This window comes from Bombina bombina, chromosome 3, assembly GCF_027579735.1.
Source record: "Bombina bombina isolate aBomBom1 chromosome 3, aBomBom1.pri, whole genome shotgun sequence".
Taxonomy (NCBI): Eukaryota; Metazoa; Chordata; class Amphibia; order Anura; family Bombinatoridae; genus Bombina; species Bombina bombina.
This window is the reverse complement of record NC_069501.1, coordinates 698,815,152-698,842,470: the sequence shown is the minus strand read 5'-3', so window position 1 is coordinate 698,842,470 and position 27,319 is coordinate 698,815,152. Positions and strand designations below refer to the sequence as shown.

The 27,319-nt window shown below is 35.9% G+C and overlaps 1 protein-coding gene across 3 annotated transcripts in view; it reads left to right on the top strand.

Annotated features, from left to right (window-relative positions):
• Positions 1 to 27,319, top strand: part of CLIP2 (CAP-Gly domain containing linker protein 2) — a 278,140-nt gene that overhangs the window by 170,638 nt on the left and 80,183 nt on the right. For all 3 annotated transcript variants that reach the window (XM_053707490.1, XM_053707489.1, XM_053707491.1), the window contains exon 4: positions 8,872 to 8,996. In XM_053707490.1, coding sequence (XP_053563465.1) covers positions 8,872 to 8,996 — 125 coding nt within the window. The remainder of the gene's footprint in view (positions 1 to 8,871; positions 8,997 to 27,319) is intronic.

The following is a 27,319-nucleotide window of genomic DNA, read 5'->3' as shown; positions in this document are numbered from 1 at the left end:
AAGCCCAGCAAGTCTACGTCGGCATGAATGGGCAGTCCCCGGTCCTCTGCTGGATCGTGTAAGGGGCAGTATGTTGCTCTTTTCAGACGCTTGGTTCAGGGACGTGCAGGATCCATGGGTCCTGGAGGTCATATCTCAGGGTTACAAGATAGGTTTTAAGTCTCAGCCACCCAAGGGCAGATTCCTCCTGTCTTCCTGACCAGAAAGGAGGGAAGCCTTTCTGTGGTGTGTACAGGATCTGTCCTCTAAAAGTTATTGTCCCGGTGCCTATCGCAGTGAGAGGTTTGGGATACTATTCAAACCTTTTCGTGGTCCCTAAGAAGGAGGGAACTTTCCGTCCGATTCTGGACGTAAAGTGCTTAAGCAGGTTTTTAAATGTCCCCTTGTTTAAGATGGAGACAATAAGGTCCATTCTTCCCTTCATTTGAGAGGGGTAGTTCATGATCCTCCTGATCTCATTTTGGATCTTCGGGCAATATACAATGCTCTGAAGGCTTGGCCTCTGCTGGGTTCGTCCCAGTTAATCAGATTCCAATCAAACAATATATCCTTGGTGGCTTACATCAACCATCAGGGGGGAACGAAATGCTCCCTAGTTTTGAGGGAAGTATCTTGAATTCTGGTGTGGGGGAAACCCGCATTTGTTCGCTGTCAGCGATCGACATTCCTGGTGTGGACAACTGGGAAGCTGATTTCCTCAGCCGACAATCCTTTCATCCGGGAGAATGGTCTCTCCATCCCGAGTGTTTGCAGAGATTTGCAAGAGGAAGATCTTATAACGTCTCAATGCCAAGCTACCCAGATAGGGGTCGAGGTACAGGGATGCTCAGGCGGAGCTAACAGATGCATTAGCAGTGCCTTGGAGATTCAATCTAATTTATCCTTTCCGACCGTTACTACTACTTCCTAGTGTAGTGGTTCAAGACAAGTGATACTGACTGCTCTGTCTTGGCTGCGAAGGATATGGTTCGCAGATCTAGTGGGGATGTCATCATCTCCTCTGTGGAAGTTACCTTGTCGCAGGGATCTGCTGACCAAGGTCTCTTTGTTCATCAATGTCTAGATTCTCTGAGGCTGACTGCGTGGAGATTGAACGCTTAGTCATAGCCAAGAGAGGGTTTTCTGAGAGATTTATTTTTACTCTCATTCAATCTCATAAGCTGGTTGCTCGTTGCATCTATCATAAGGTGTGGAGGACCTTCTTATTCTGTTCTAAAGGATGAACTGGAGAAGGGCTTTTCTGCAAGTCCCCTAAAGGGACAGCTTTCGGCCCTGTCTGTGTTACTGCACAAGAGGTTTGCAGAGCATACAGATGTGCAGCCATTTGTTAAGGCTCTGCTGGGATCAGACCTGTGTTTAGATCTAAGGCTTCTCCTTGGAGTTTAAATCTTGTCCTTAAGGTTTTGCATCGGGCTCCGTTGGAGCCTATGCATTAAGTAGACATTAAATTGTTGCCTTGGAGGGTTCCTTTTCTACTTTCTATCGCTTCTGCGTGCAGAGTATCTGTGATTGCTGCCTTGCAATGCGACCCTCCTTATCTGGCTTTTCATGCCGATAAGGCTGTTCTACGAACTAAGTTAGGTTTTCTCCCTAAGGTTGTGTCAATTCGCAACATCAATCAAGAGATTGTACAGATAAAATTATATAAACAAAGAAGGCGCCACCATAGTGCACAATCGGTAGTTAAAGACACGCCGTTAGTGTAAGTGATACTGTACTTACAAAATTTCAGACACTTGAGAAGTGTCACAAGCGCCTCCTGGACTCTTAGGAGTCGTCCAGCTGACTCACACTCTTGTACTTGCTGGAACCAAGGTCCGTGTGTAACCCGTACTCTCCTGGGCTGGAAGACAACCAACGCCTGCTGTGAGGTTCTGCAACACGCTCCCAAGCACTACAGTCACTGATGTAGCCAGAGAGTTAGTCCTTAAACCAAGAGTCACAGAGCTGACGTGTGAATGAATATATGTTAAAAGAATAAAAATTTGTGGCACAAAAGTCTTAAAAAGAATAAATAGACTTTATTAGCACAACGTTTCTCGGTCATACGTGACCGTTTCCTCAGGTGCATATACATATAGTAAAATAACCATGAACTTATAGCGCCGTGTTCGGCGTCTTCTACTAAGTACTGCGCATGCGTGTAGGTAATATGGAGTTTCTATTGGAGGAATAAGCATCCAATCGATACTTGTTAAACAGACCAACCTCTCTGTGTTCTAAACAATGGAGCGGCTAATAATATACGATCTGATAAAAAAGCTGTTGCCATTAAGGTCAATAGATTTTCAACAGCAATAATATACTACTAACAGCAAAAACATATGATGTGTTATTCAGACAGTTGAACTCCATATTCAAACATCTACATTAGCAGCGTTGCCCCATACAATGATAACATAAAAACAACAATCAGGGATAATACTCGGTAACAGCCTCTCCCCGCAGTAAATTTCATACAGATATGATGAAAATAAATTACAATTGATCGAGTATATTTATATATATATATAAAAAAAAAGAAAAATAATAATATTGATTAAAAATCAGTATTAATAAAATCGATAAATACTGATAGGAGCATCTATTGGAGAGAAAAATATCATGTGATAAGTACAAGTAAACAAAATATAATACAGGGGACAATTCAGATGTTAATGTGTACACAAAAAAATAATAACCATGATGATAAAAAATATTGATAAATAATTAATGAATAATAGTAGTAATTGATTGAATAGTTATGATGGTACAAATATAATATTATAATACATCTAGTAACAAAAAGGTGTATACACGTATAATGGATAAAAGGAATGATGATGAAATACATCTGAGTAACAATTAATGATATGTAGAAGCAAGATAAGAGGAAGGTAGTATACTCAAACCTTGGCACTAACACTATAATCAATGGGATCTGAGATCAACAAATGAAATAAAATACACTGGCATTCGAGGAGCGAGTGAGAAGACTTACTTGCCCTCTAAACTCACCATAATAAGTCTATTGCTCTATTGCTTTTTTTTTAAATCAAGAGATTGTGGTTCCTTTCTTATGTCCTAATCCTTCTTCGTCGAAGGAACATTTACAACGTATTTCTGGATGTGGTTTGTGCCTTGAAGTTCTATCTCTGCGCCACAAAGGAACTGAGAAAAACCTCTTTCTCTGTTTGATCTCTTTTTCGGGAAGCGGGTCAGAGGGCCTCTTCAACTTCCTTATCTTTTTGTCTGAGGAGTGTCATCCGTTTAGCATAGAAACGGCGGGACATAAGCCTCCTCTGAGGATTACGGTTCATTCTACGAGAGCAGTGGTTTCCTCTTGGGCCTTCAAAAATGAGGCCTCTATGGATCAGATTTGTAAGGCAGCTACCTGGTTCTCCTTACATACTTTTTCCAAAATTTTACAAGTTTGATGTTTTTTCTTCTGCTGAAGCAGCCTTCAGGAGAAAGGTTTTGCAGGCTGTGGTGCCCTCAGATTAGGATCCACCTCTCTTTTTTCCCTCCCATGTACTTTAGAGTTTGGGTATATGTTTCCCACAAGAAATGCAGCTGTGGACTCTTCCTATATTAAGATAGAAAACATAAATTATGCTTACCTGATAATTTCATTTCCATCTGTATGGGAAGAGTCCACAGCTCCCGCCCGTGTTCTCTGATGGCGGCCCTAAAATTGAAATTTTTTCTTCTGGCACCTTTTTCAACCTGATATTTCTCCTACTGTTCCTTGTTCGGTAGAATGACTGGGGTTATGAGGAAGTGGGGGAGGTATTTAAGCCTTTGGCTGGGGTGTCTTTGCCTCCGCCTGATGGCCAAGTTCAGTATTTCCCACAAGTAAGGAATGCAGCTGTGGACTCTTCCCATTAAGATGGAAATTAAATTATCAGGTAGGCATAATTTATGTTTTTTAGAGTTCTGGTAAGTTTTTTTTCTGTAAGGTATTAGTTTCAATAATGGGTTTTATTTAATTGAAGCCAATCTTTTCGTATATGGGATATGTGCCTTAAGCTAACTAGAGGAGGCTAACTTTACCTCATTAAATTGCAAAGCTCTTATCCTAGAACAGAGGCAGTACTAGTAAATGATATTTCTATACTTATTTATATAGGTTTAATTATCCTTATTGTTATTAAGATGTTTTTACGTTTTATTTTATTTGGCATTTCATTTGTTTTGTTTTTTTGTTTAAGAAAAATAGAGAGTTTACAGCTGGATATGTAGTGGATGTCCAACTTTATCATATTGTTCCTTTTATCATTTAAAAGTTCATGTCATTAGTGCCAACAACAAACAAACAGTGCACTTTCTTTAACATACTATAACACAGATTTTATATTTATTCCTAATGGAATATAATTGTCATTTATCAACCATTTTAAGAAATTGCTCATGATTTAAAACAGCATTCCTTATTCTTTAAATCTTTCAGGAATTGTGCTTAAGTTTAGAATTTCTCTCAGAGAATCTGATGCTGTTATATATATATAATATAGAATAGAAGAAAAAGCTGCAGCACTCCAAATGGAATTTTAATGATTTATTTTCAAGCAAGAAAACATAGGCGACGTTTCGGGCTTTGCCCTTTCTCATGCCAAGTGATTAAACACATAATTAATGCCTGCAATTTATAGGCTGTGAGTGAACCAAAATACAGGTGCATAACATTCAAGTGATTTAACTTTTAAAGAGACAGTACTGTTTATAACACTCATTGTGTACTCATTAATCACATCTATCATGTAATGATATAAATCTTAATATAATACAATACTTTCATTCTCTGCTGTGACTATACATTAGTAGTGTACAATTAAATTCTATTATTATGTTTCTGTGTTTGTTATATGTGAATTAATGTACATTTTAAAATAAATAAATAAATAAATAAATAATTTTAATATTATATTAATTAACAAACAATTTTTAATCTTGAAGAAATGTTACCTTTACGATGGATGACAAGGAGGAAGAAAAATTATCATGTAACCATAGCTAACCTAGAACATTTATGAAATGACATATAAAATATATAACAATTTTGTGAGCAAGAAAATAGAAACCTAACTGCATCCTTTCAAAGCAATAGTAGTTTTTTTTATCAGTTTCATTTTATCTTGCTAATTAAATTTTGCTACAATTTATTCTAATCATGGACTAAAAATATTTATTACATTTGTGTATTATTAAACTTCTTATTTGCATTCTTGAGTCCTATGTGAATCTTGATCTGTATAAAAGAGAAAATACAGAAATTATTAGATAAAGAAGCTTAATTTACAAAAATAGAAAAAGATCATAGTCCCTATTTAGTCCCTTGGGATACATACTGTCTAATTTATTAATCCATATTACTTCTCTTTGTTTTAACTTCTTAATTCTATCATGGCCTCTTCTCTGTATGGGTATATGTTCCAATACTTGGAACATTAATTGACTAACGTCATGCTTTTTCTCTTTGAAATGAGCTGAGACTGGTAAATCTGGGACACCTTTTCTTATAGTATATTTGTGCTGTGTGAGTCTGTCTTTTATTTTTTGACTGGTCTCTCCTATGTAGATTAGCCCACATAGGCATTTTAATGAATAAACAACATAATCTGGCAAGTATATAATCCGTTAATGTTATATCTTTTCCCTGTATGAGGATGTACTACTTTGTCTCCTCTTATAACACTATTACATTGTCAACTATTATAACAAGGAAAAGTGTGTTTATTACTCCCTATATCAGTTCTGACTAAACTATCATGTAGATTTCTAGGTCTTTTATAAGAAATTAATGGCAAATTTTGAAACTCCCTAATGTCATTATAGCTATTTTTAAGAATATTCCAGTGTTTTTTAATAATACCTGTAATTTGTTTACTATTAACATTAAAAGTGCTTATAAAGGGAATCCTATTTGTTTGAACAATTTTCTTTTTTTTAATTAACAATTCTTTTCTATCAATTTGATTAACTTTATTCAGTTCATTGTCTAGCACTTGTTTTGGATAACCTCTTTGGATAAATGTATTTCTCATTTCCTGTAATCTTGTTTTGCAAGAGCTTGTATCACTTACAATTCGTTTAACCCTTATATATTGAGAGTTAGGTAAAGATTTCACAGTACTCTCTGGATGGCCGCTATTATAGGATAACAAGGTATTCTTATCAGTTTCTTTGACAAAAATGTCTGTTTTGAACATACCTTCTTCTATATAAACCATAACATCCAGAAAGTTAATATGTTTATCATTACTTTGCATGGTAAACTCAATATTCTCAGTGTTAACATTTAGTTGAAAAAGAAAATGATTGAGGGTTTCATTATTTAGAAACCATATCATAAAGACATCATCTATATAGCGCCACCATACGCTAGCAAACCTTTGAACAATTCATTGGAGTATACATATTTCTGTTCGTATACACCCATGTATAGGCCTGCGTATGGTGGCGCCATATTAGCACCCATTGCGGTACCGCTCTTCTGTCTGTAAAAGACATCACCAAATAAAAAGTAATTGTTATTTAACACCAATGTTAGTAATTATATTATGAAATTAATTTGTAGATCTGTGTATGTATTTTCATCTTGTAAGGATTTTTTTTTTTAGCAGATTCTATACCACCGAGATGGGGAATTCTTGTATATACATTTCTTACGTCAAGTGTGACTAATATAGGGTGTGTGGTTGTTTGCCACTCAATTGTGTCTAATTTATTTAAGAAGTCTGTAGAATCTTCTATATTTAGGCATATATATATATATATATATATATATATATATATATATCTATTTATAAATACATAGACCATATTCTACTATGTGCAGAGCATTGGAATGTAAAATATTTACAGTAAATACACAGTATAACACTTTATTAAATATGAATATTGCATAAATATGATTTCTCATGTTTTCATCTACTTAACTGCAAAGGGCTCCAATGCACTTCTATATATGTATATATATATATATATATATATATATATATATATATATATGTATTTATGTGTTTATATGTGTATATATGTCTGTAAATACATATATAAACATATAAATACATAAATAAATAATAAATAAATTCTGACAGAAAAGTTTGAGCAGTAAATATGATTGCGTTTGAGCCATCGCATTTACTTTCAACTTGTAATACGAGCGCATATTACCGTTCTATGCTACCCATAAAAAAAATTAATTTGCGGTAATTTGAACTGTGCGCCAATTGTCATACTGATTTGAGTGTAAAGAACACTGTGATCTCACGATCGCGTTTACGCTTCTAGCGCTAACGATAGTGATCCGCTTGTAATCGAGCCATTAATTGGTACTTTTTAACATTCTCCTTGTTTTTATATATCCCCACAATACAGATACGTTTTTAGCACAATTAAATTGCATTGTTTATCTGTGGATATTTTCTTGGGAATTTCAGTGATCTCTGTTTATTTCATTTTTATTTTTTGTAAATGAAAATCTTTAATGCTGAACACTATTGTTTTGTATCTCATTTTGTAAAAGGCGCCATTTCTACCAATGAAATTAATGAGCTGTGTCATTGTCACAAAACTGTAATTTCTAAATGTACAGATCGAGATTACAGGATCCCAAACTCACAAATCATTAAATCCCCATCACTGGTTACTATTCCAAAGCAACACCTCTCCTGGTCCCATAAAAAAATTCAGTATTTTTCTAAAATCATGGGTATCTAGTACATTACTTTAAACCTCCCTTTAAAGAGAATTAAAAGTTTGCCAGTTTTACATAAGGCAGACTTTACAAGACTATCACATAGAAACACAGATTTTGGCGGCAGATAAGAACCATAGGCCCAGCAAGTTTTCCTGATATTACCTAACAGTATAAACTTATCTAGTTCATAGGATAGCCTTATGCTTGTCCCAGGCATTCTTAAAGTCCCCCACAGCGTTTTCCATTACTACCTCTTATGGACGTTTATTCCATAAATCAATCAACCTTTCTGTAAAGAAGTTCTTCTGCAAATTACTCCTGAATCTACTACCCTTCAGCTTGAGATCATGACCCCTTGTTCTTGATTTTTTTCTTTTTATGTAACATACAGCCTCAGCTTTACTAAGCCCCTTAATATGATTGAAAGTTGCTATCATATCACACTGTCACATATCTGTTCCTAATTGGTCTCAGCAGACATTTTACGATAAGAAACTGTAAAACAATGGAACTTTTGCTTACAGAATGGCCATAGCTAGCTGTGTCTGCTCCAGTAAGGCAAGTGGTGGGTGAAAAACAGTGGCAAACAAGGTGTTAATACAGTCACATTGTTTTACATTCATCTTGTATATTAAATGATTGCAAGACTGTTGGAAAACTGTGGTAATTACAAATTGCCCCTTTAAAACACACTTTATTAGAAAATGTGCATGGATGTTAGTGCTTTTTTGTAAGAAAAAAGGTTCCGATACTCACTGATTATTGATTCATATATTGTGCTCAGTAACCTTGAGAACAGTAAAGAGACAACGTTTTTTACAATGCTTGATATATTTTGCAGACCCTTCTTGTGAAGAAGACTATGGTATTCACATGCTGATTACAAATATTACCTGTTATGAGTTGGCAGAGGGGGTGGTACTCAGTACTCTTGAGTACCCCCACAAAAAAGTCCTGGATGTTCAAATTCTTTGCAGTCAATGAATATGCCACTTGAAAACATCTTGACCATTTTACCTGGTTTCCTTTGCTTTGGCTAGAGAGAGGCCCAAAGTAAATGAGCTCCTCCACTGATCTGAGCAATCACTGCACAGTATATAGAGGGTCTGGCAAACTGAAAATACCATCATGTCTTCCATATTGTTTCAGAATATGTCTCACCCTAATTATCAGCCATTTCTGACTCACAGGTTGGAGGAACAAAGACAGGAGTGGTTCGCTATGTAGGAGAGACTGATTTTGCAAAAGGAGAATGGTGTGGGGTAGAGCTGGATGAGCCTCTTGGGAAGAATGACGGAGCAGTAGCTGGTACCAGGTAAGAGTTTGTGCTCTAATAACAGCTATATAGAAAACAGTCTGGATTTGCACAGATCTATGTGTGTTGCACTTTAACACTAATATTTCCGGTGCAGACAATAACCTAATGTCACTACCTGTGGCCATATTCAGCATTTGTTTGACAAACAAACATCCAAATATCAAAATTTGCCCATACTTAATAAAAAGTTATGAAATTAATTACATCAATCACAGTTGTCATTTTGTGATCTTGATGTAGTGCATGTGTTCATTTTTATTCATTTTTATGTAAATGTAATATTATTTTTTTTACTTGTTGGTACTGGTGGTTTTTTTTTTTTTTTTAAATCATTTTTTATTGAGGTTATTAAACATATATAACAGGCAATAGTATATCTCATAATTCCAAACATATAAAGTAACAAAAAATACTAACATAGACGTGGAGCCCAGATAATATGTCAAATCAGTTATACAGATAATGCCTAAGAAAACAAGTAAAAAATGTGAACCTCATATTTTCTATTAAGGCGTTTCCCCTTATAATGTAATGAGACATTAGATGGAATAATACCCCCCTAAGATATATAGAGGCCTCTCTTGGACCCCCTAGAATAAGTTTATGATAAACTGGGGGACTTTGGGGAGAAAATAAAATAACAAACAAACTGGGCCACTTTTGGACCCAAAATATAATGCAGAATGAAAGTTAATCAACATTATGTAGCACAAGCTGAGCACGTAGAGCAACTTGCTAACTATAGGGATCTATCAAACAAACTTTTGAACAGGTGCAAGTATTTTAGTGATAAAGTGATTACAATAGTATATGGAGGGCAACCCGTGTATCATAGGAGCGAAATATAGAATGTAAAAGGACAGCTTGCTATAAGTTTGGGTAGTATAGATGTCTTTGGAGCACTATAGCTCATTGGAAATGTGGGTCTCTGTTATTCCAGGGTGTAGTAAATATAAATATTTAAACTAGTGAGTCTGTTCAGGAGGGCGGGGATGGGAGAGTATAAATATAATGCAGAATGAAAGTTAATCAACATTATGTAGCATAAGCTGAGCCCGTAGAGCAACTTGTTAACTATAGGGATCTATCAAACAAACTTTTGAACAGGTGCAAGTATTTTAGTGATAAAGTGATTACAATAGTATATGGAGGGCAACCCGTGTATCATAGGAGCAAAATATAGAATGTAAAAGGACAGCTTGCTATAAGTTTGGGTAGTATAGATGTCTTTGGAGCACTATAGCACTTTGGAAATGTGGGTCTCTTTTATTCCAGGGTGTAGTAAATATAAATATTTAAACTAGTTAGTCTGTTCAGGAGGGCGGGGATGGGAGAGTATAATAAGGCATGCTAACCCAACAGTAGTTAACAGTGTGCAATATTTTAGGAAGAAAAGTTAAGCTTCCCATAGTCAAGTTAATAAATGCCTCCTGAGAGCATTTAGAGTCAAGTTAGAGTCAAGTCCTTATGCCCAAATATAATTCCCTTAAAGTAAGCGTTGAGAACCTGGCAATAAGTTAGGTACCTTGATGCATATTATTTGAAGAGTTTCTGTCCCACTCTTTTGTAGGTTAGGAAATTCAGATGTATATATTCATGTACAGACAAACCTATTGACTCTGTAGGCACACCAAAAACAGTTTACATACACACAAAAAAAAAAAAAAACTTAACTGACTGCCATAGAACAGGGAAGTGTCAATAACATAGGTATATGCATGGTGAGTATAAGCATGTGGTTAAACATTAGGAAATAGAAATATTATTGCACCAAGATACAAATCACCTCTGGAATATTTTTAGCCTGGGTGCTTGAGCTGCTAAATCCTGTGAAAAGTTTAGGTGTTCACAAGTAAGAGGCTAAACAACCAGTATGAATAAGCCTGATGGCCCCAGAAAGAGTGACAAACAGTATGTAGCAGAGGTAGGGGCGAGGATCAAGCAAGATTGATAGCAAATTTAATTTATGTAACTCTATTGGTATAACATCAGCTAGGGACACAAGTAGGATTCTCTCTACATACAGTTAACAGTACATTTATGAACCTTGAACATGCGATTAGTAACTTAGGTGTAAGATATCCCTCCAGCTTGACTCAATATAAACAGATTTCCCAACTAACTTAGGTAGATCAAAGCCTGCTGGACACATATACTTCATAGGGCGTTGTAGTAATATAGGAGGTAATGTGTGCAGGGGTTAACTTATGCAAATGTGAGGTATGAGTAAATTTAGTCAGATAATGGCTATACAAAAACAGATCTTATAGTAATATGTCTATTGAGGGGATTAGCAGCTGTCAAATAGCAACCAAACCTCAAATAACTATTGTCCTGAAGTCGATATCCTGGTGGACCAAACTTGAGCATTAGTCCCAGGCCCAGAGCCAACTCAGCCCATACCTTGCCTCTCTGCAGGGAAGATGTAGCCCAATATGCGCAGACTTAAATACAGAGTCATCCAGGCCCACATACTGCTTTGATGTGTGCGGCCTGCACTCCTGAAACTCATGGCGTCAATGGTGGAAGTATCTGGGAAGTCGGCGGTCTCAGCCCAATCAGTAGGAGGAATGACCCAGGTAACCGCGACCCATCCAGAAGTAATAGGACCCATGTCCCATATACGTCTCTCCGGAGAATCATCCGTGGTTGCTGCCCAAACATCATTACTGGTGAACGGAGACATACCTGGTATATCAGCTGCCCAAGGTATGATTGGAGGCTGGTTGGTAAGTGTAAACCGTGGGGGTTCCACGGAACAAACCGTGTTGTCCTCTCTGCCGTCTAAGAGTACCAGCGCCTCCTCTATAGCAGTGTCCGGTGCAGGGCTAAGAGTGAAAGAAGTGCGTGCTCCCTCTATACATAACACTTCGGCCGCCATTACAGTTAGCGCTCCGGGAGGAGAGGTAGGTTCCGCTATCACCTCAGAGTTCTCTCCGGGTCTTGTTGTCATGCTGAAACAATTATCAAGTAGCTTGTGGAGTTTCTGGTAGTGGTCATCTAGCAGCGCTAGCAGTGCCTCTTCTAGAGCTCTCTCCATGGTACATATAAGTATAAATGGTGCCAGCTCTGGCTAGTTAGAGGACAGTTAGTATCCTAATCTAGGATATCGTAACCCCGGAATTCGGGGGGGGGGGTAATGTCACGGCAGCCCCAGACCTACGTTCGAGATCCCTTGCAGGGACTTCTTCTATAACTGAGCTAACTGCGTGGATGCAGAAGTCTGTTAAAATGGCTGATAGACTAGAGAAGAAGTTCGTCACGTAGCTGCCCCAACAAACATAGGCAGAACTTCTGTCAAAGTTTCCACTCTTAGAGTATAGCAGTTGGCAGTATTATGTAGATACCTCAGACTAGGAAATATCCAAAATCACTGTGAAAAACTCTTAAAAATAGAGTCTGGCTCAGAGAGCTTCATGAAGACACGTCTAGCCGCATTGAGTGTAGGCTCCGCCCCCGGTACTGGTGTTTTATTAATAATCATGATAATTCTTCAGTTAATTCTTCAGTTATGGATTCATATCGACCAATATCCCTTTTTATCTCTGAGTATAAAATCTTCACTAATATAATTTCTAGGAGATTTTGGAATATTTTACCCATAAATATCAGTCAAGATTTATGAATGGTACGACCTCATTTATCAATATTCGTGCTTGAAAAGTTAGAAATAAATTATAATGTGTCTCCCTTTTTAACAATAATAGCAATACAGATTTCCTTGAAGGATTAACGTCAAGTAGTTTTAAAACATGGTGTAAAATGAAGATCGGATGCTTAATATTCCAAATGAAATATTAGAATACGTTTAACATAAATGCATGGATACATGTTTACACCTATTTACAATTAATAAGTTATAGTAATGAATTAATTAAGATATTTGGAGGGTATTGGAGATGGAGATGTAATTAAAAAGTCTGTACAAAGATAAACACAGTTATTGAATTTGTCATTTTAAAGTGCTCAGCACATCTTAAAAGCAGCCATAGTTTAAGGCCAAAATACATTTAAATAAAGGAAAGAAGAAGATTGAAAATTGTATCATATGATATATATTATTTATGATAGAAAATTGACATATATAAAGAGGGGTGTGAAAAAATAAAGGACGCACCTTTTGCATCGCAGACACATACAAGTTACCATTAAAGTAAATGAAAATAAATTAAGTGAAGAAGACATTGCTGATTTTTTAATTCTTTTATTCAATTCATCATTATTAAATAAATATAAACCCCCAAAGCTTGCAGGTATCCCATAATGTTTCAGATACACTAGGGGGGCCACAGTGTCTTCCTGTGGAGATGGAAGTTAATCCGAGCTCTCATCAGATGTGAGGTCACCTTCTGGTTCATTTTCACTTAATGACCCTTCTTCCATTCTTACAATACTGTCTTTTTCTGACAGCAATTTATAATATTGGCCACTGCAGAGAAAATACAAATCACACAATTACTTATATGTAATTTACATGAAACATTCTTCACTTGCTTTTACTTCTATTCAGTATCATTGATAAATAAATGTGATAATCTTATTTAAACCATCTTGTAACACAAGAAAAGTTTTATTTCAGTATCAGTATTAACCTATTTTATACCAAGAAACAGAGAATATAAATTAATACTAATAATTATATACTCTCCTGTACGTCCTATTTTTTTTATATACATTGGAACTAGGGATGGGCGAATATGTTTATATCCGAATTCGAATGTTATTGTAGAAATTCGATTTACATAATAGAATGTTGATAAGAACAAATATTCTTAAAAATTCGATTTTCGAATGTTATTTACAGTTTTCGAATATCACATTTGAATTCGAATGTCACATTAGAATTTGAATGTCACATTTCAATTCAAATGTTACATTCGAATATCACATTCGAATTCGAATATTACATTTATAAAACACAATTGTAGACTAGTAACACTATTTCGAATCAAATATCACATTCGAATCGAATGTCACATTCAAATTCGAATATTACATTTATAAAACACAGTATTAGACTAGAAATACTATTTCGAATTCGAATGTCACATTCGAATCGAATATCATATTTGAATCGAATATCACATTTAAAACACAGTATTAGACTAGAAATTCTATTTCAAATTCGAATATTACATTTATTAAACACAGTTGTAGACTAGAAATACTATTTCAAATTCGAATGTCACATTCCAATTCGAATATTACATTTCGAAATTGAATGAATACATAGCTAAACATTCTATTATTCGAACGAATATTTTCGAATTTTATTGAAAAATTCAAAAACGAAAATAGAATGTTATATAAACATTCGAAATTTGATTAGAACAAACGAATGTATCAAAATTTGTTTTAAATTTCGAATTTTTAGAAACATTCGCCCATCCCTAATTGGAACATAACCTTTATCATAGAGCTGTTATGATCCACACATTTGCAAAGTAAGTTATATGTAGCACATATTACCCTGTCTGCTCTTAAATAATCTCTCTATTCCAGACGTTTGCTGGGCCCCCTATTTTATCATGTCAACCACCTAACATCTAGCGTACTTACTGTTATAGACACAGATATAAACGTGTTGCTTGAATTAATGATACATTTGAAAAATAGGTTGTGAGTGATCTAATGTGAATAATGAGCATTCGCATAGTTTTAATTTGGATGACAACTTTCATGCATGAGCCATGTGCAGATTTAAACATAAGACTGTCAAGAAACCAGCAGTTGACAGTCTAACACAGTGATTTTTAACCTTTTTTTTGCCGTGGCACACTTTTTTACATTAAAAAATCCTGTGGCACACCACCATCCCAAAATTTTTAAAAAATCGCACATTGTAGCCTAATACAGCATATATATACACATACACACAAACACACACATACTGTATGTATTGTGCTGTTATGCCATGCCTCCTACAAACTACCCCTGCACTGGGAGTAAAAAACAAGCAAAGTTTAAAAAATATGTCACACTGTTGTCAGTCTGCCGTGGCACACCTGAGGATCTCTCACGGCACACTAGTGTGCCACGGCACACTGGTTGAAAAACACTGGTCTAACAAATGAGGCCCTGAGTTTTGTGGTACATTCATTTTGAAAACACTTCAGTTATATTTGTGGCCATTGTTTTGGTTGTCTATCAATAGTTTCAAGACTCTAGTTTTTAGTAAACTACTTACAGTGCAGTCAGAAAGTTAGCAAACATCTGTTTTTGCTTTGTCATTATGGGGTATAGAGTGTAAATTGATGTAGGAAAAATAATTTAAACCATTTTAGCATAATGCGGCAACATAACAAAATGTGGAAGAATGAAGGGGTCTGATCACTTTCTGATACACAGTATTACACATTTCTGATTTGCACTATAACTTAGTAATTTTAGGGTAATAAAATAATTTACTGCTGGATGATGATAATATTAAGAGACAACCTATACAGTAAACATATTTAAATCCTACGTGTCTATTAATATCAGATTTAAAATAATCTTGTTTATTGGTTTTCAGTTAGATTGTTAAATTATATATAAAAAAATAACTTACCGAAAGTGTAATCCGGCCAAACATCCGCCTAACAGCAAGAGGAGAACCACTCCCACTGCTATTAGTATGATGTATAAGAGTCCGCTGTCTTTTAACTGCAAGTACTTCTGGTACAGTCTTATGACATCAAGATCTGAAAAAAATCACATACAAGACAATGATAAATGTTATTAATGGTTTTGTTATTATTATTTTATTGCTAATACACAAGTACATTTTGTTAAAGTGAACAGTTTTAACAGGACCTACCAAAAGAACAATCTAAGTAAAGGTGGGAACAATGCTGTATACCCCTTTTATCTGCTAGAGATCCATCCACCTAATATTTTATTGGCATAACTAGTCATTTGAAGTTAAATGTCAGTAAAAATAAAGCACTTTAATCTCAAGGAGTGTGATGCAGCTTTCAGACAATAAGTAACACTTAAAAATGGGCCACTATAGTGTGCAAGTTGTTATTGTATATAATAGATATTTTTACTATGGTTCTACCAACGTCAAATTTTCTTGTTATTTTAACTTTTAAATAATGAAATTTTTTTAGATATAGTTGCAGAACATATGTTGCTTAAAGGGACATTGAACCCAATTTTTTTCTTTCGTGATTCAGATAGAGCATGCAATTTTAAGCAACTTTCTAATTTACACCTATTATCAATTTTTCTTCATTCTCTTGCTTTCTTTTTTGGTTCAGAAGCATGGAATTTATCCACCAATCAGCAAGAACAACCCAGTTTCTTCACCAAAAATGGACCGGCATCTAAACTTACATTATTGCATTTCAAATAAAGATACCAAGAGAATGAAGACAATTTGATAATAGGAGTAAATTAGAAAGTTGCTTGAAATTGCATGCTCTATCTGAATCACAAAAGAACAAATTTGGATTCAGTGTCCCTTTAATGCTAAGGATACTAAGAGAGAAATCTCTTGCCTTGCTTTATAGATTTGTTTTACAAATATTCATGTTAAACATAAACAAAAATATAGCTCATATTGATTTTCTCATTATTTTAAGATACATTTTCCGTCAGAAAATCGATCTAGTGACATAGGGTAAAACTGGAAAACAATATTAACATCCCCCTTTTCATATCAGACAAATATTGACTACTAGTAAGTCACATACATAATTAACTCTACTAGAACTCACCTTCTTTATAAACTTTGACAGTGATTTTTTGGGACTGATTATAAGGCTCCCCATCAACAGTCAGATGGACCACATAGATGCCTGCATCTCTTAGTTCGGTGCGGTTTATGGCCAGTGAACAATTCCCACTGGGAAGCAGAGACTTGAAAATACCAGCCCTTTTATTCATAGTATTCATTTCCTCCAGTTTGTTACCATTTAGTCTCAGAATAGGAACGTAGACGTTACTGTATTCTGGGACAAGCCCCCATTCCAGAATCAGATGTTGTGGCTTCTGGTCAGGGTTATCTGTGGTGAAACTGCAGGGAATAACTGTCCGTGTAGTAGCATAGGATTTCATATCAGCCATTGGCAATCGGATATCTACGATCTTCAATGCTATGAAAACAAGAAGAAAAAAATCTGTAATCACTAATGAGTAAAAGAGAAGTGTAAATGGTTCAAACTTCCCCTTGAATGACATATTGCTTAATAATAAGATATAGAAATGTACAGGGAGTGCAGAATTATTAGGCAAATGAGTATTTTGACCACATCATCCTCTTTATGCATGTTGTCTTACTCCAAGCTGTATAGGCTCGAAAGCCTACTACCAATTAAGCATATTAGGTGATGTGCATCTCTGTAATGAGAAGGGGTGTGGTCTAATGACATCAACACCCTATATCAGGTGTGCATAATTATTAGGCAACTTCCTTTCCTTTGGCAAAATGGGTCAAAAGAAGGACTTGACAGGCTCAGAAAAGTCAAAAATAGTGAGATATCTTGCAGAGGGATGCAGCACTCTTAAAATTGCAAAGCTTCTGAAGCGTGATCATCGAACAATCAAGCGTTTCATTCAAAATAGTCAACAGGGTCGCAAGAAGCGTGTGGAAAAACCAAGGCGCAAAATAACTGCCCATGAACTGAGAAAAGTCAAGCGTGCAGCTGCCAAGATTCCACTTGCCACCAGTTTGGCCATATTTCAGAGCTGCAACATCACTGCAGTGCCCAAAAGCACAAGGTGTGCAATACTCAGAGACATGGCCAAGGTAAGAAAGGCTGAAAGACGACCACCACTGAACAAGACACACAAGCTGAAACGTCAAGACTGGGCCAAGAAATATCTCAAGACTGATTTTTCTAAGGTTTTATGGACTGATGAAATGAGAGTGAGTCTTGATGGGCCAGATGGATGGGCCCGTGGCTGGATTGGTAAAGGGCAGAGAGCAAGGTGGAGGTGGAGTACTGGTTTGGGCTGGTATCATCAAAGATGAGCTTGTGGGGCCTTTTCGGGTTGAGGATGGAGTCAAGCTCAACTCCCAGTCCTACTGCCAGTTTCTGGAAGACACCTTCTTCAAGCAGTGGTACAGGAAGAAGTCTGCATCCTTCAAGAAAAACATGATTTTCATGAAGGACAATGCTCCAAGTACTCCACAGCGTGGCTGGCAAAGAAGAAAATCTAATGACATGGCCTCCTTGTTCACCTGATCTGAACCCCATTGAGAACCTGTGGTCCATCATCAAATGTGAGATTTACAAGGAGGGAAAACAGTACACCTCTCTGAACAGTGTCTGGGAGGCTGTGGTTGCTGCTGCACGCAATGTTGATGGTGAACAGATCAAAACACTGACAGAATCCATGGATGGCAGGTTTTTGAGTGTCCTTGCAAAGAAAGGTGGCTATATTGGTCACTGATTTGTTTTTGTTTTGTTTTTGAATGTCAGAAATGTATATTTGTGAATGTTGAGATGTTATATTGGTTTCACTGGTAAAAATAAATAATTGAAATGGGTATATATTTGTTTTTTGTTAAGTTGCCTAATAATTATGCACAGTAATAGTCACCTGCACACACAGATATCCCCCTAAAATAGCTATAACTAAAAACAAACTAAAAACTACTTCCAAAACTATTCAGCTTTGATATTAATGAGTTTTTTGGGTTCATTGAGAACATGGTTGTTGTTCAATAATAAAATTAATCCTCAAAAATACAACTTGCCTAATAATTCTGCACTCCCTGTATACAAATGTGCAACAGCTCTTTCTGTTTGCACAAATGTCAAGACAAATTTGATCAAAATGTGGGGGTCGGCCCAAAAATGTAGGAGCCAGAAATATATGCACACAATATATATATATTTGACAATGATTTCAATATAACACCACTGGTTAAAGGGACAGTATACACTCATTTTCATATAACTGCATGTAATAGATACTACTATAAAGAATAAGATGCACAGATACTGATATAAAAATCTAGTATAAAACGGTTTAAAAACTTACTTAGAAGCTTTTAGTTTAGCTCTTTTGAAAAGGTAGTTGAAAAGCCCACTGCAAGTGGGAAATAATACACTCCCCCTACCCCTTCTTTTGCATATGAAAAGACCCTTCTTTTTTTTAAAAAATTTCTTTTTTTATTGAAGATTTTTAAGCACATAAAATAAAAATACAATAAACTATTACCAAAATCAGGTAATAGAAAAAAGAAAATAGCATAGACCTTGGCATTAGCACAACAAGCCAAGCAATTGAGGTTACAATTACCTTAAATTTTACCTATTAACAGAGGCAAGAAAATACAAAAAAAACAAAAAAGATAATAAAAAAAAAATACCAAGATTTTTCTTAGCCTACGTAAATACATACATAACAAACCCCTATTGAGGCCCTACTGTTACCTTCTATTAAGCCAAGATATGAGTAATGATGTAAGAAAAAACAGAACACAACAAAACAACACCACCCACGACAAACAAGACAAGACAAGAAAAAAAAAACAAAAAAAAACATTTGCTCCCTCACCTGTCACCTCCTCCACCCCCACCTTCACTGAGAGACAGCTTTCTCAATAACACATTTCCCTTGCATTAGACACCCATAAAGGAGGGAACATCCCATGTACCACTAGATCAGCAAAGGTCTGTGAACTTAAAAACGGAGACAAGATATTTTTTCTGAACTGACAAAGGGTAGGAAATAATAATTGGCAGCCATCTATGGATAAATTTACTTATATGTTTTTCAGTAGAGAGCTGAGTATGAAAAGCTTCAAACAATATCTGGGACTGTATCTCTTTAAGAACAAGAGAAAAAGGGGGGCCTTATGCAGACGCCAATTCTTGAATAAGAGGAACCTAGCTATAACAATAATAGCTCTAAAGGAGTCTAAAAAAACATGTTTTATTTGGTCCTCTATTCTAAGAAAAAATACCAGCTCAGGAGTAAAATGGCTGACTAAGTTGAAGGACCAATTAACCCAGTACTGTATTTTTAGCCAGTATTGCTTTGTCTTGGGACATGACCATAACATATGTATTAGGTTAGCATTGCTGTAGGAACACCTTGGGCACAAAAAAGATTGAGCAGGGTAATAATGTGCCATTCTGGACGGAGGTAAATAGTATTTATTAACTAGTTTCAAGTGAGACTCTTTTATAGGAATGGGAAGAATACATTTATATACTGCTACAAAACCTTGAACAACCATTTCCGGATTTAAGTTAGAAAAAGTATTCTCCCAATTTTTACATATTTTCTCTACTCCTAGTGCCCCTTGTTTAGCTAACATTATATCATATATAAGCGAAATTGAGGTTTTGTCACTTGAAAATTTATCAATACATGTGTCAATCTCGACCCACTCAGACAGCCAATCCCCCCCGAGCTGTGACTTCTGCACAAAATGCCTAATTTGAAAATACGCAAATAGATTATTCCTTGCTAAATTAAATTGTGGAAAAACAATACCTGATGGATACAATTGCCCTGAGTCTGCTAAAACCCTTCACAGCCCGTTCTCTTCCCACTTTTTAAAAACCCCATGTTGTATTCCAGGCACGAACTCAGGGTTACCTCTTATGGGCAGATATTTAGAAAAGTGCGGATCTATTTCAAATTCCTTGCAAAATTTATGCCAGGCTATAATTATATTTTTGATAGAAGAAAACTTTGCAATCTTAGGAGATAGCTGTTTGATTCTCTTATGTAAGATAGCTTTTAATGAGAAGGGAAAAATGCATTGAGTCTCTAGTTCAATAGTAGCAAAATTATTGGAATCAGAAATCCAATCAAGGGCAAATTTAACTAACGTAGCAATATTATATATTTTTAAACTAGGAAGAGCTAAGCCCGCAAAATATTTTTTTTGCGTCAGCTTCACCAAAGATATGCGTGATTTCTTGTTGTCCCAGATAAATTTAGATACATATTGCTCAACTTTTCTAAGATCCGCTTTTAAGAGGAACAATGGAAGATTTTGTAGTGGGTACAAAATTTGGGGAAACACAATAGTTTTTATTATATTAACACGTGCTGTTATAGATAGGGGAAAAGAGGCCCACACCTCCAGGTTGATTTTTATCTTGTTAAGTAGGGATACAAAATTCAGCTCGTACCATCTTTGGGGGTTTCTATGTAAGATTATCCCCAAATATTTAAAGTGATCAACGACTTTAAAGGGATGATTTGAACAACTTGTTTTTGATTTATGAATCCAAAGTAACTCGCTTTTATCAAAATTAATTTTATACCCCAAGAATGAGCTGAATTCAGCAAAGATTTGCATAACTAAAGGTATATGGTACGCTGTGGTATCTAAGAAGAGTAACATGTCATCAGCATACAAAAGCGTTTTTAATTTTTGTGAGCCGATTGAGATTCCGCTTATGTTTTGTCTTAGCCATATGGCCAAAGGCTCTAACGCCATATCAAACAACAAGGGAGACAGAGGGCACCCTTGCCTTGTTCCCCTACCAAGAGTTATCTTGGGAGATAAATGCCATTAATCAATAAGTAAGAGACCGGCATCCAATATATTTTATGGATAAAATAGAGAAATTGCCCTTGAAAACCAAATCTTTCTGAAACAGTAAATAGATACTGCCATGTGAAGGCTTTTTCTGCATCTACTGTAAGAAGGGCCAGATCAGCGTATTTATCTTTCTTTAATTCATCTCTATTCCAGAAATAATCCAACAGCATCACTACTTTGCGAATATTTTTAGCCGAATTCCTTCCTTTAATGAAGCCTGTCTGATCTGGGTGGATAATGTCATGTAAACCATTCGCCAATCTATCAGCAATAATGGAAGTTAGAATTTTATAGTCTACATTAAGAATAGAAATTGGCCTATACGAGGCAGGGTCCTCTTTTCCCCTATCTTTTTTCGGTATTAGGGTAACATTGGCTGCTGTGAAAATATTAGACATCATGTTGCTGGAAGAGAAATACTCATTATAGAGCCTTCCCAGGGTAAAGTTAATTTCTTGAGATAGTAATTTGTAAAATTCAGCTGGTAAGAAGTCTGGCCCTGCAGCTTTATTTAATTTTGCTTTCTCAATAGCCTTGATGATTTCTTCTCCTGTGATATGTGCATTTAAGTTTTTTAGACATTCTTTAGGAATTTGAGGAAGTATGATCTGAGAAAATTTTTTTTTCAAGATTTACGACATTCTGTTTTATTATAGAGTTTTTGATAGAAATTATGAAAAACCTTTCTGATCTTTTCAGGGTCTGTGAATCTATCTTTACCGTCTTTGATAGCCGTAATATAATTTTTGCTTTTCCTATTTCTAGTTAAGTTAGCTAGATGTTTCGCAGAGATACCATGAAAGCCTTTAAATTTAAGATTCAATTTGAGATCTTCATATTGAGATCTCTTCTTAAGATAAACCTCCCGCTTATTTTTAGCCTCAAGATATTTACTCCAATTACTAGTTGATCTTTCATTGTAATAGTTTCTAAGTGCATTCTTAACCTGAAAGGCGAGCTGAATTTCAATCGCTCTACTTTTCTTGTTCCATGCAAGTACATTTTGTTAAAGTGAACAGTTTTAGCAGGACCTACCAAAAGAACAATCTAAGTAAAGGTGGGAACAATGCTGTATACCCCTTATATCTGCTAGAGATCCATCCACCTAATATTTTATTGGCATAACTAGTCATTTGAAGTTAAATGTCAGTAAAAATAAAGCACTTTAATCTCAAGGAGTGTGATGCAGCTTTCAGACAATAAGTAACACTTAAAAATGGGCCACTATAGTGTGCAAGTTGTTATTGTATATAATAGATATTTTTACTATGGTTCTACCAACGTCAAATTTTCTTGTTATTTTAACTTTTAAATAATGAAAATTTTTTAGATATAGTTGCAGAACATATGTTGCTTAAAGGGACACTGAACCCAATTTTTTTCTTTTGTGATTCAGATAGAGCATGCAATTTTAAGCAACTTTCTAATTTACACCTATTATCAATTTTTCTTCATTCTCTTGCTTTCTTTTTTGGTTCAGAAGCATGGAATTTATCCACCAATCAGCAAGAACAACCCAGTTTCTTCACCAAAAATGGACCGGCATCTAAACTTACATTATTGCATTTCAAATAAAGATACCAAGAGAATGAAGACAATTTGATAATAGGAGTAAATTAGAAAGTTGCTTGAAATTGCATGCTCTATCTGAATCACAAAAGAACAAATTTGGATTCAGTCTCCCTTTAATGCTAAGGATACTAAGAGAGAAATCTCTTGCCTTGCTTTATAGATTTGTTTTACAAATATTCATGTTAAACATAAACAAAAATATAGCTCATATTGATTTTCTCATTATTTTAAGATACATTTTCCGTCAGAAAATCGATCTAGTGACATAGGGTAAAACTGGAAAACAATATTAACATCCCCCTTTTCATATCAGACAAATATTGACTACTAGTAAGTCACATACATAATTAACTCTACTAGAACTCACCTTCTTTATAAACTTTGACAGTGATTTTTTGGGACTGATTATAAGGCTCCCCATCAACAGTCAGATGGACCACATAGATGCCTGCGTCTCTGAGTTCGGTGCGGTTTATGGCCAGTGAACAATTCCCACTGGGAAGCAGAGACTTGAAAATACCAGCCCTTTTATTCATAGTATTCATTTCCTCCAGTTTGTTACCATTTAGTCTCAGAATAGGAACGTAGACGTTACTGTATTCTGGGACAAGCCCCCATTCCAGAATCAGATGTTGTGGCTTCTGGTCAGGGTTATCTGTGGTGAAACTGCAGGGAATAACTGTCCGTGTAGTAGCATAGGATTTCATATCAGCCATTGGCAATCGGATATCTACGATCTTCAATGCTATGAAAACAAGAAGAAAAAAATCTGTAATCACTAATGAGTAAAAGAGAAGTGTAAATGGTTCAAACTTCCCCTTGAATGACATATTGCTTAATAATAAGATATAGAAATGTACAGGGAGTGCAGAATTATTAGGCAAATGAGTATTTTGACCACATCATCCTCTTTATGCATGTTGTCTTACTCCAAGCTGTATAGGCTCGAAAGCCTACTACCAATTAAGCATATTAGGTGATGTGCATCTCTGTAATGAGAAGGGGTGTGGTCTAATGACATCAACACCCTATATCAGGTGTGCATAATTATTAGGCAACTTCCTTTCCTTTGGCAAAATGGGTCAAAAGAAGGACTTGACAGGCTCAGAAAAGTAAAAAATAGTGAGATATCTTGCAGAGGGATGCAGCACTCTTAAAATTGCAAAGCTTCTGAAGCGTGATCATCGAACAATCAAGCGTTTCATTCAAAATAGTCAACAGGGTCGCAAGAAGCGTGTGGAAAAACCAAGGCGCAAAATAACTGCCCATGAACTGAGAAAAGTCAAGCGTGCAGCTGCCAAGATTCCACTTGCCACCAGTTTGGCCATATTTCAGAGCTGCAACATCACTGCAGTGCCCAAAAGCACAAGGTGTGCAATACTCAGAGACATGGCCAAGGTAAGAAAGGCTGAAAGACGACCACCACTGAACAAGACACACAAGCTGAAACGTCAAGACTGGGCCAAGAAATATCTCAAGACTGATTTTTCTAAGGTTTTATGGACTGATGAAATGAGAGTGAGTCTTGATGGGCCAGATGGATGGGCCCGTGGCTGGATTGGTAAAGGGCAGAGAGCTCCAGTCCGACTCAGACGCCAGCAAGGTGGAGGTGGAGTACTGGTTTGGGCTGGTATCATCAAAGATGAGCTTGTGGGGCCTTTTCGGGTTGAGGATGGAGTCAAGCTCAACTCCCAGTCCTACTGCCAGTTTCTGGAAGACACCTTCTTCAAGCAGTGGTACAGGAAGAAGTCTGCATCCTTCAAGAAAAACATGATTTTCATGCAGGACAATGCTCCATCACACGTGTCCAAGTACTCCACAGCGTGGCTGGCAAAGAAGAAAATCTAATGACATGGCCTCCTTGTTCACCTGATCTGAACCCCATTGAGAACCTGTGGTCCATCATCAAATGTGAGATTTACAAGGAGGGAAAACAGTACACCTCTCTGAACAGTGTCTGGGAGGCTGTGGTTGCTGCTGCACGCAATGTTGATGGTGAACAGATCAAAACACTGACAGAATCCATGGATGGCAGGTTTTTGAGTGTTCTTGCAAAGAAAGGTGGCTATATTGGTCACTGATTTGTTTTTGTTTTGTTTTTGAATGTCAGAAATGTATATTTGTGAATGTTGAGATGTTATATTGGTTTCACTGGTAAAAATAAATAATTGAAATGGGTATATATTTGTTTTTTGTTAAGTTGCCTAATAATTATGCACAGTAATAGTCACCTGCACACACAGATATCCCCCTAAAATAGCTATAACTAAAAACAAACTAAAAACTACTTCCAAAACTATTCAGCTTTGATATTAATGAGTTTTTTGGGTTCATTGAGAACATGGTTGTTGTTCAATAATAAAATTAATCCTCAAAAATACAACTTGCCTAATAATTCTGCACTCCCTGTATACAAATGTGCAACAGCTCTTTCTGTTTGCACAAATGTCAAGACAAATTTGATCAAAATGTGGGGGTCGGCCCAAAAATGTAGGAGCCAGAAATATATGCACACAATATATATATATTTGACAATGATTTCAATATAACACCTCTGGTTAAAGGGACAGTATACACTCATTTTCATATAACTGCATGTAATAGATACTACTATAAAGAATAAGATGCACAGATACTGATATAAAAATCTAGTATAAAACGGTTTAAAAACTTACTTAGAAGCTTTTAGTTTAGCTCTTTTGAAAAGGTAGTTGAAAAGCCCACTGCAAGTGGGAAATAATACACTCCCCCTACCCCTTCTTTTGCATATGAAAAGACCCTTCTTTTTTTAAAAAAAATTCTTTTTTTATTGAAGATTTTTAAGCACATAAAATAAAAATACAATAAACTATTACCAAAATCAGGTAATAGAAAAAAGAAAATAGCATAGACCTTGGCATTAGCACAACAAGCCAAGCAATTGAGGTTACAATTACCTTAAATTTTACCTATTAACAGAGGCAAGAAAATACAAAAAAAAAATAAAATACCAAGATTTTTCTTAGCCTACGTAAATACATACATAACAAACCCCTATTGAGGCCCTACTGTTACCTTCTATTAAGCCAAGATATGAGTAATGATGTAAGAAAAAACAGAACACAACAAAACAACACCACCCACGACAAACAAGACAAGACAAGAAAAAAAAAACAAAAAAAACACATTTGTTCCCTCACCTGTCACCTCCTCCACCCCACCTTCACTGAGAGACAGCTTTCTCAATAACACATTTCCCTTGCATTAGACACCCATAACGGAGGGAACATCCCATGTACCACTAGATCAGCAAAGGTCTGTGAACTTAAAAACGGAGACAAGATATTTTTTCTGAACTGACAAAGGGTAGGAAATAATAATTGGCAGCCATCTATGGATAAATTTACTTATATGTTTTTCAGTAGAGAGCTGAGTATGAAAAGCTTCAAACAATATCTGGGACTGTATCTCTTTAAGAACAAGAGAAAAAGGGGGGCCTTATGCAGACGCCAATTCTTGAATAAGAGGAACCTAGCTATAAGAATAATAGCTCTAAAGGAGTCTAAAAAAACATGTTTTATTTGGTCCTCTATTCTAAGAAAAAATACCAGCTCAGGAGTAAAATGGCTGACTAAGTTGAAGGACCGATTAACCCAGTACTGTATTTTTAGCCAGTATTGCTTTGTCTTGGGACATGACCATAACATATGTATTAGGTTAGCATTGCTGTAGGAACACCTTGGGCACAAAAAAGATTGAGCAGGGTAATAATGTGCCATTCTGGACGGAGGTAAATAGTATTTATTAACTAGTTTCAAGTGAGACTCTTTTATAGGAATGGGAAGAATACATTTATATACTGCTACAAAACCTTGAACAACCATTTCCGGATTTAAGTTAGAAAAAGTATTCTCCCAATTTTTACATATTTTCTCTACTCCTAGTGCGCCTTGTTTAGCTAACATTATATCATATATAAGCGAAATTGAGGTTTTGCCACTTGAAAATTTATCAATACATGTGTCAATCTCGACCCACTCAGACAGCCAATCCTCCCCGAGCTGTGACTTCTGCACAAAATGCCTAATTTGAAAATACGCAAATAGATTATTCCTTGCTAAATTAAATTGTGGAAAAAGAATACCTGATGGATACAATTGCCCTGAGTCTGCTAAAACCCTTCACAGCCCGTTCTCTTCCCACTTTTTAAAAACCCCATGTTGTATTCCAGGCACGAACTCAGGGTTACCTCTTATGGGCAGATATT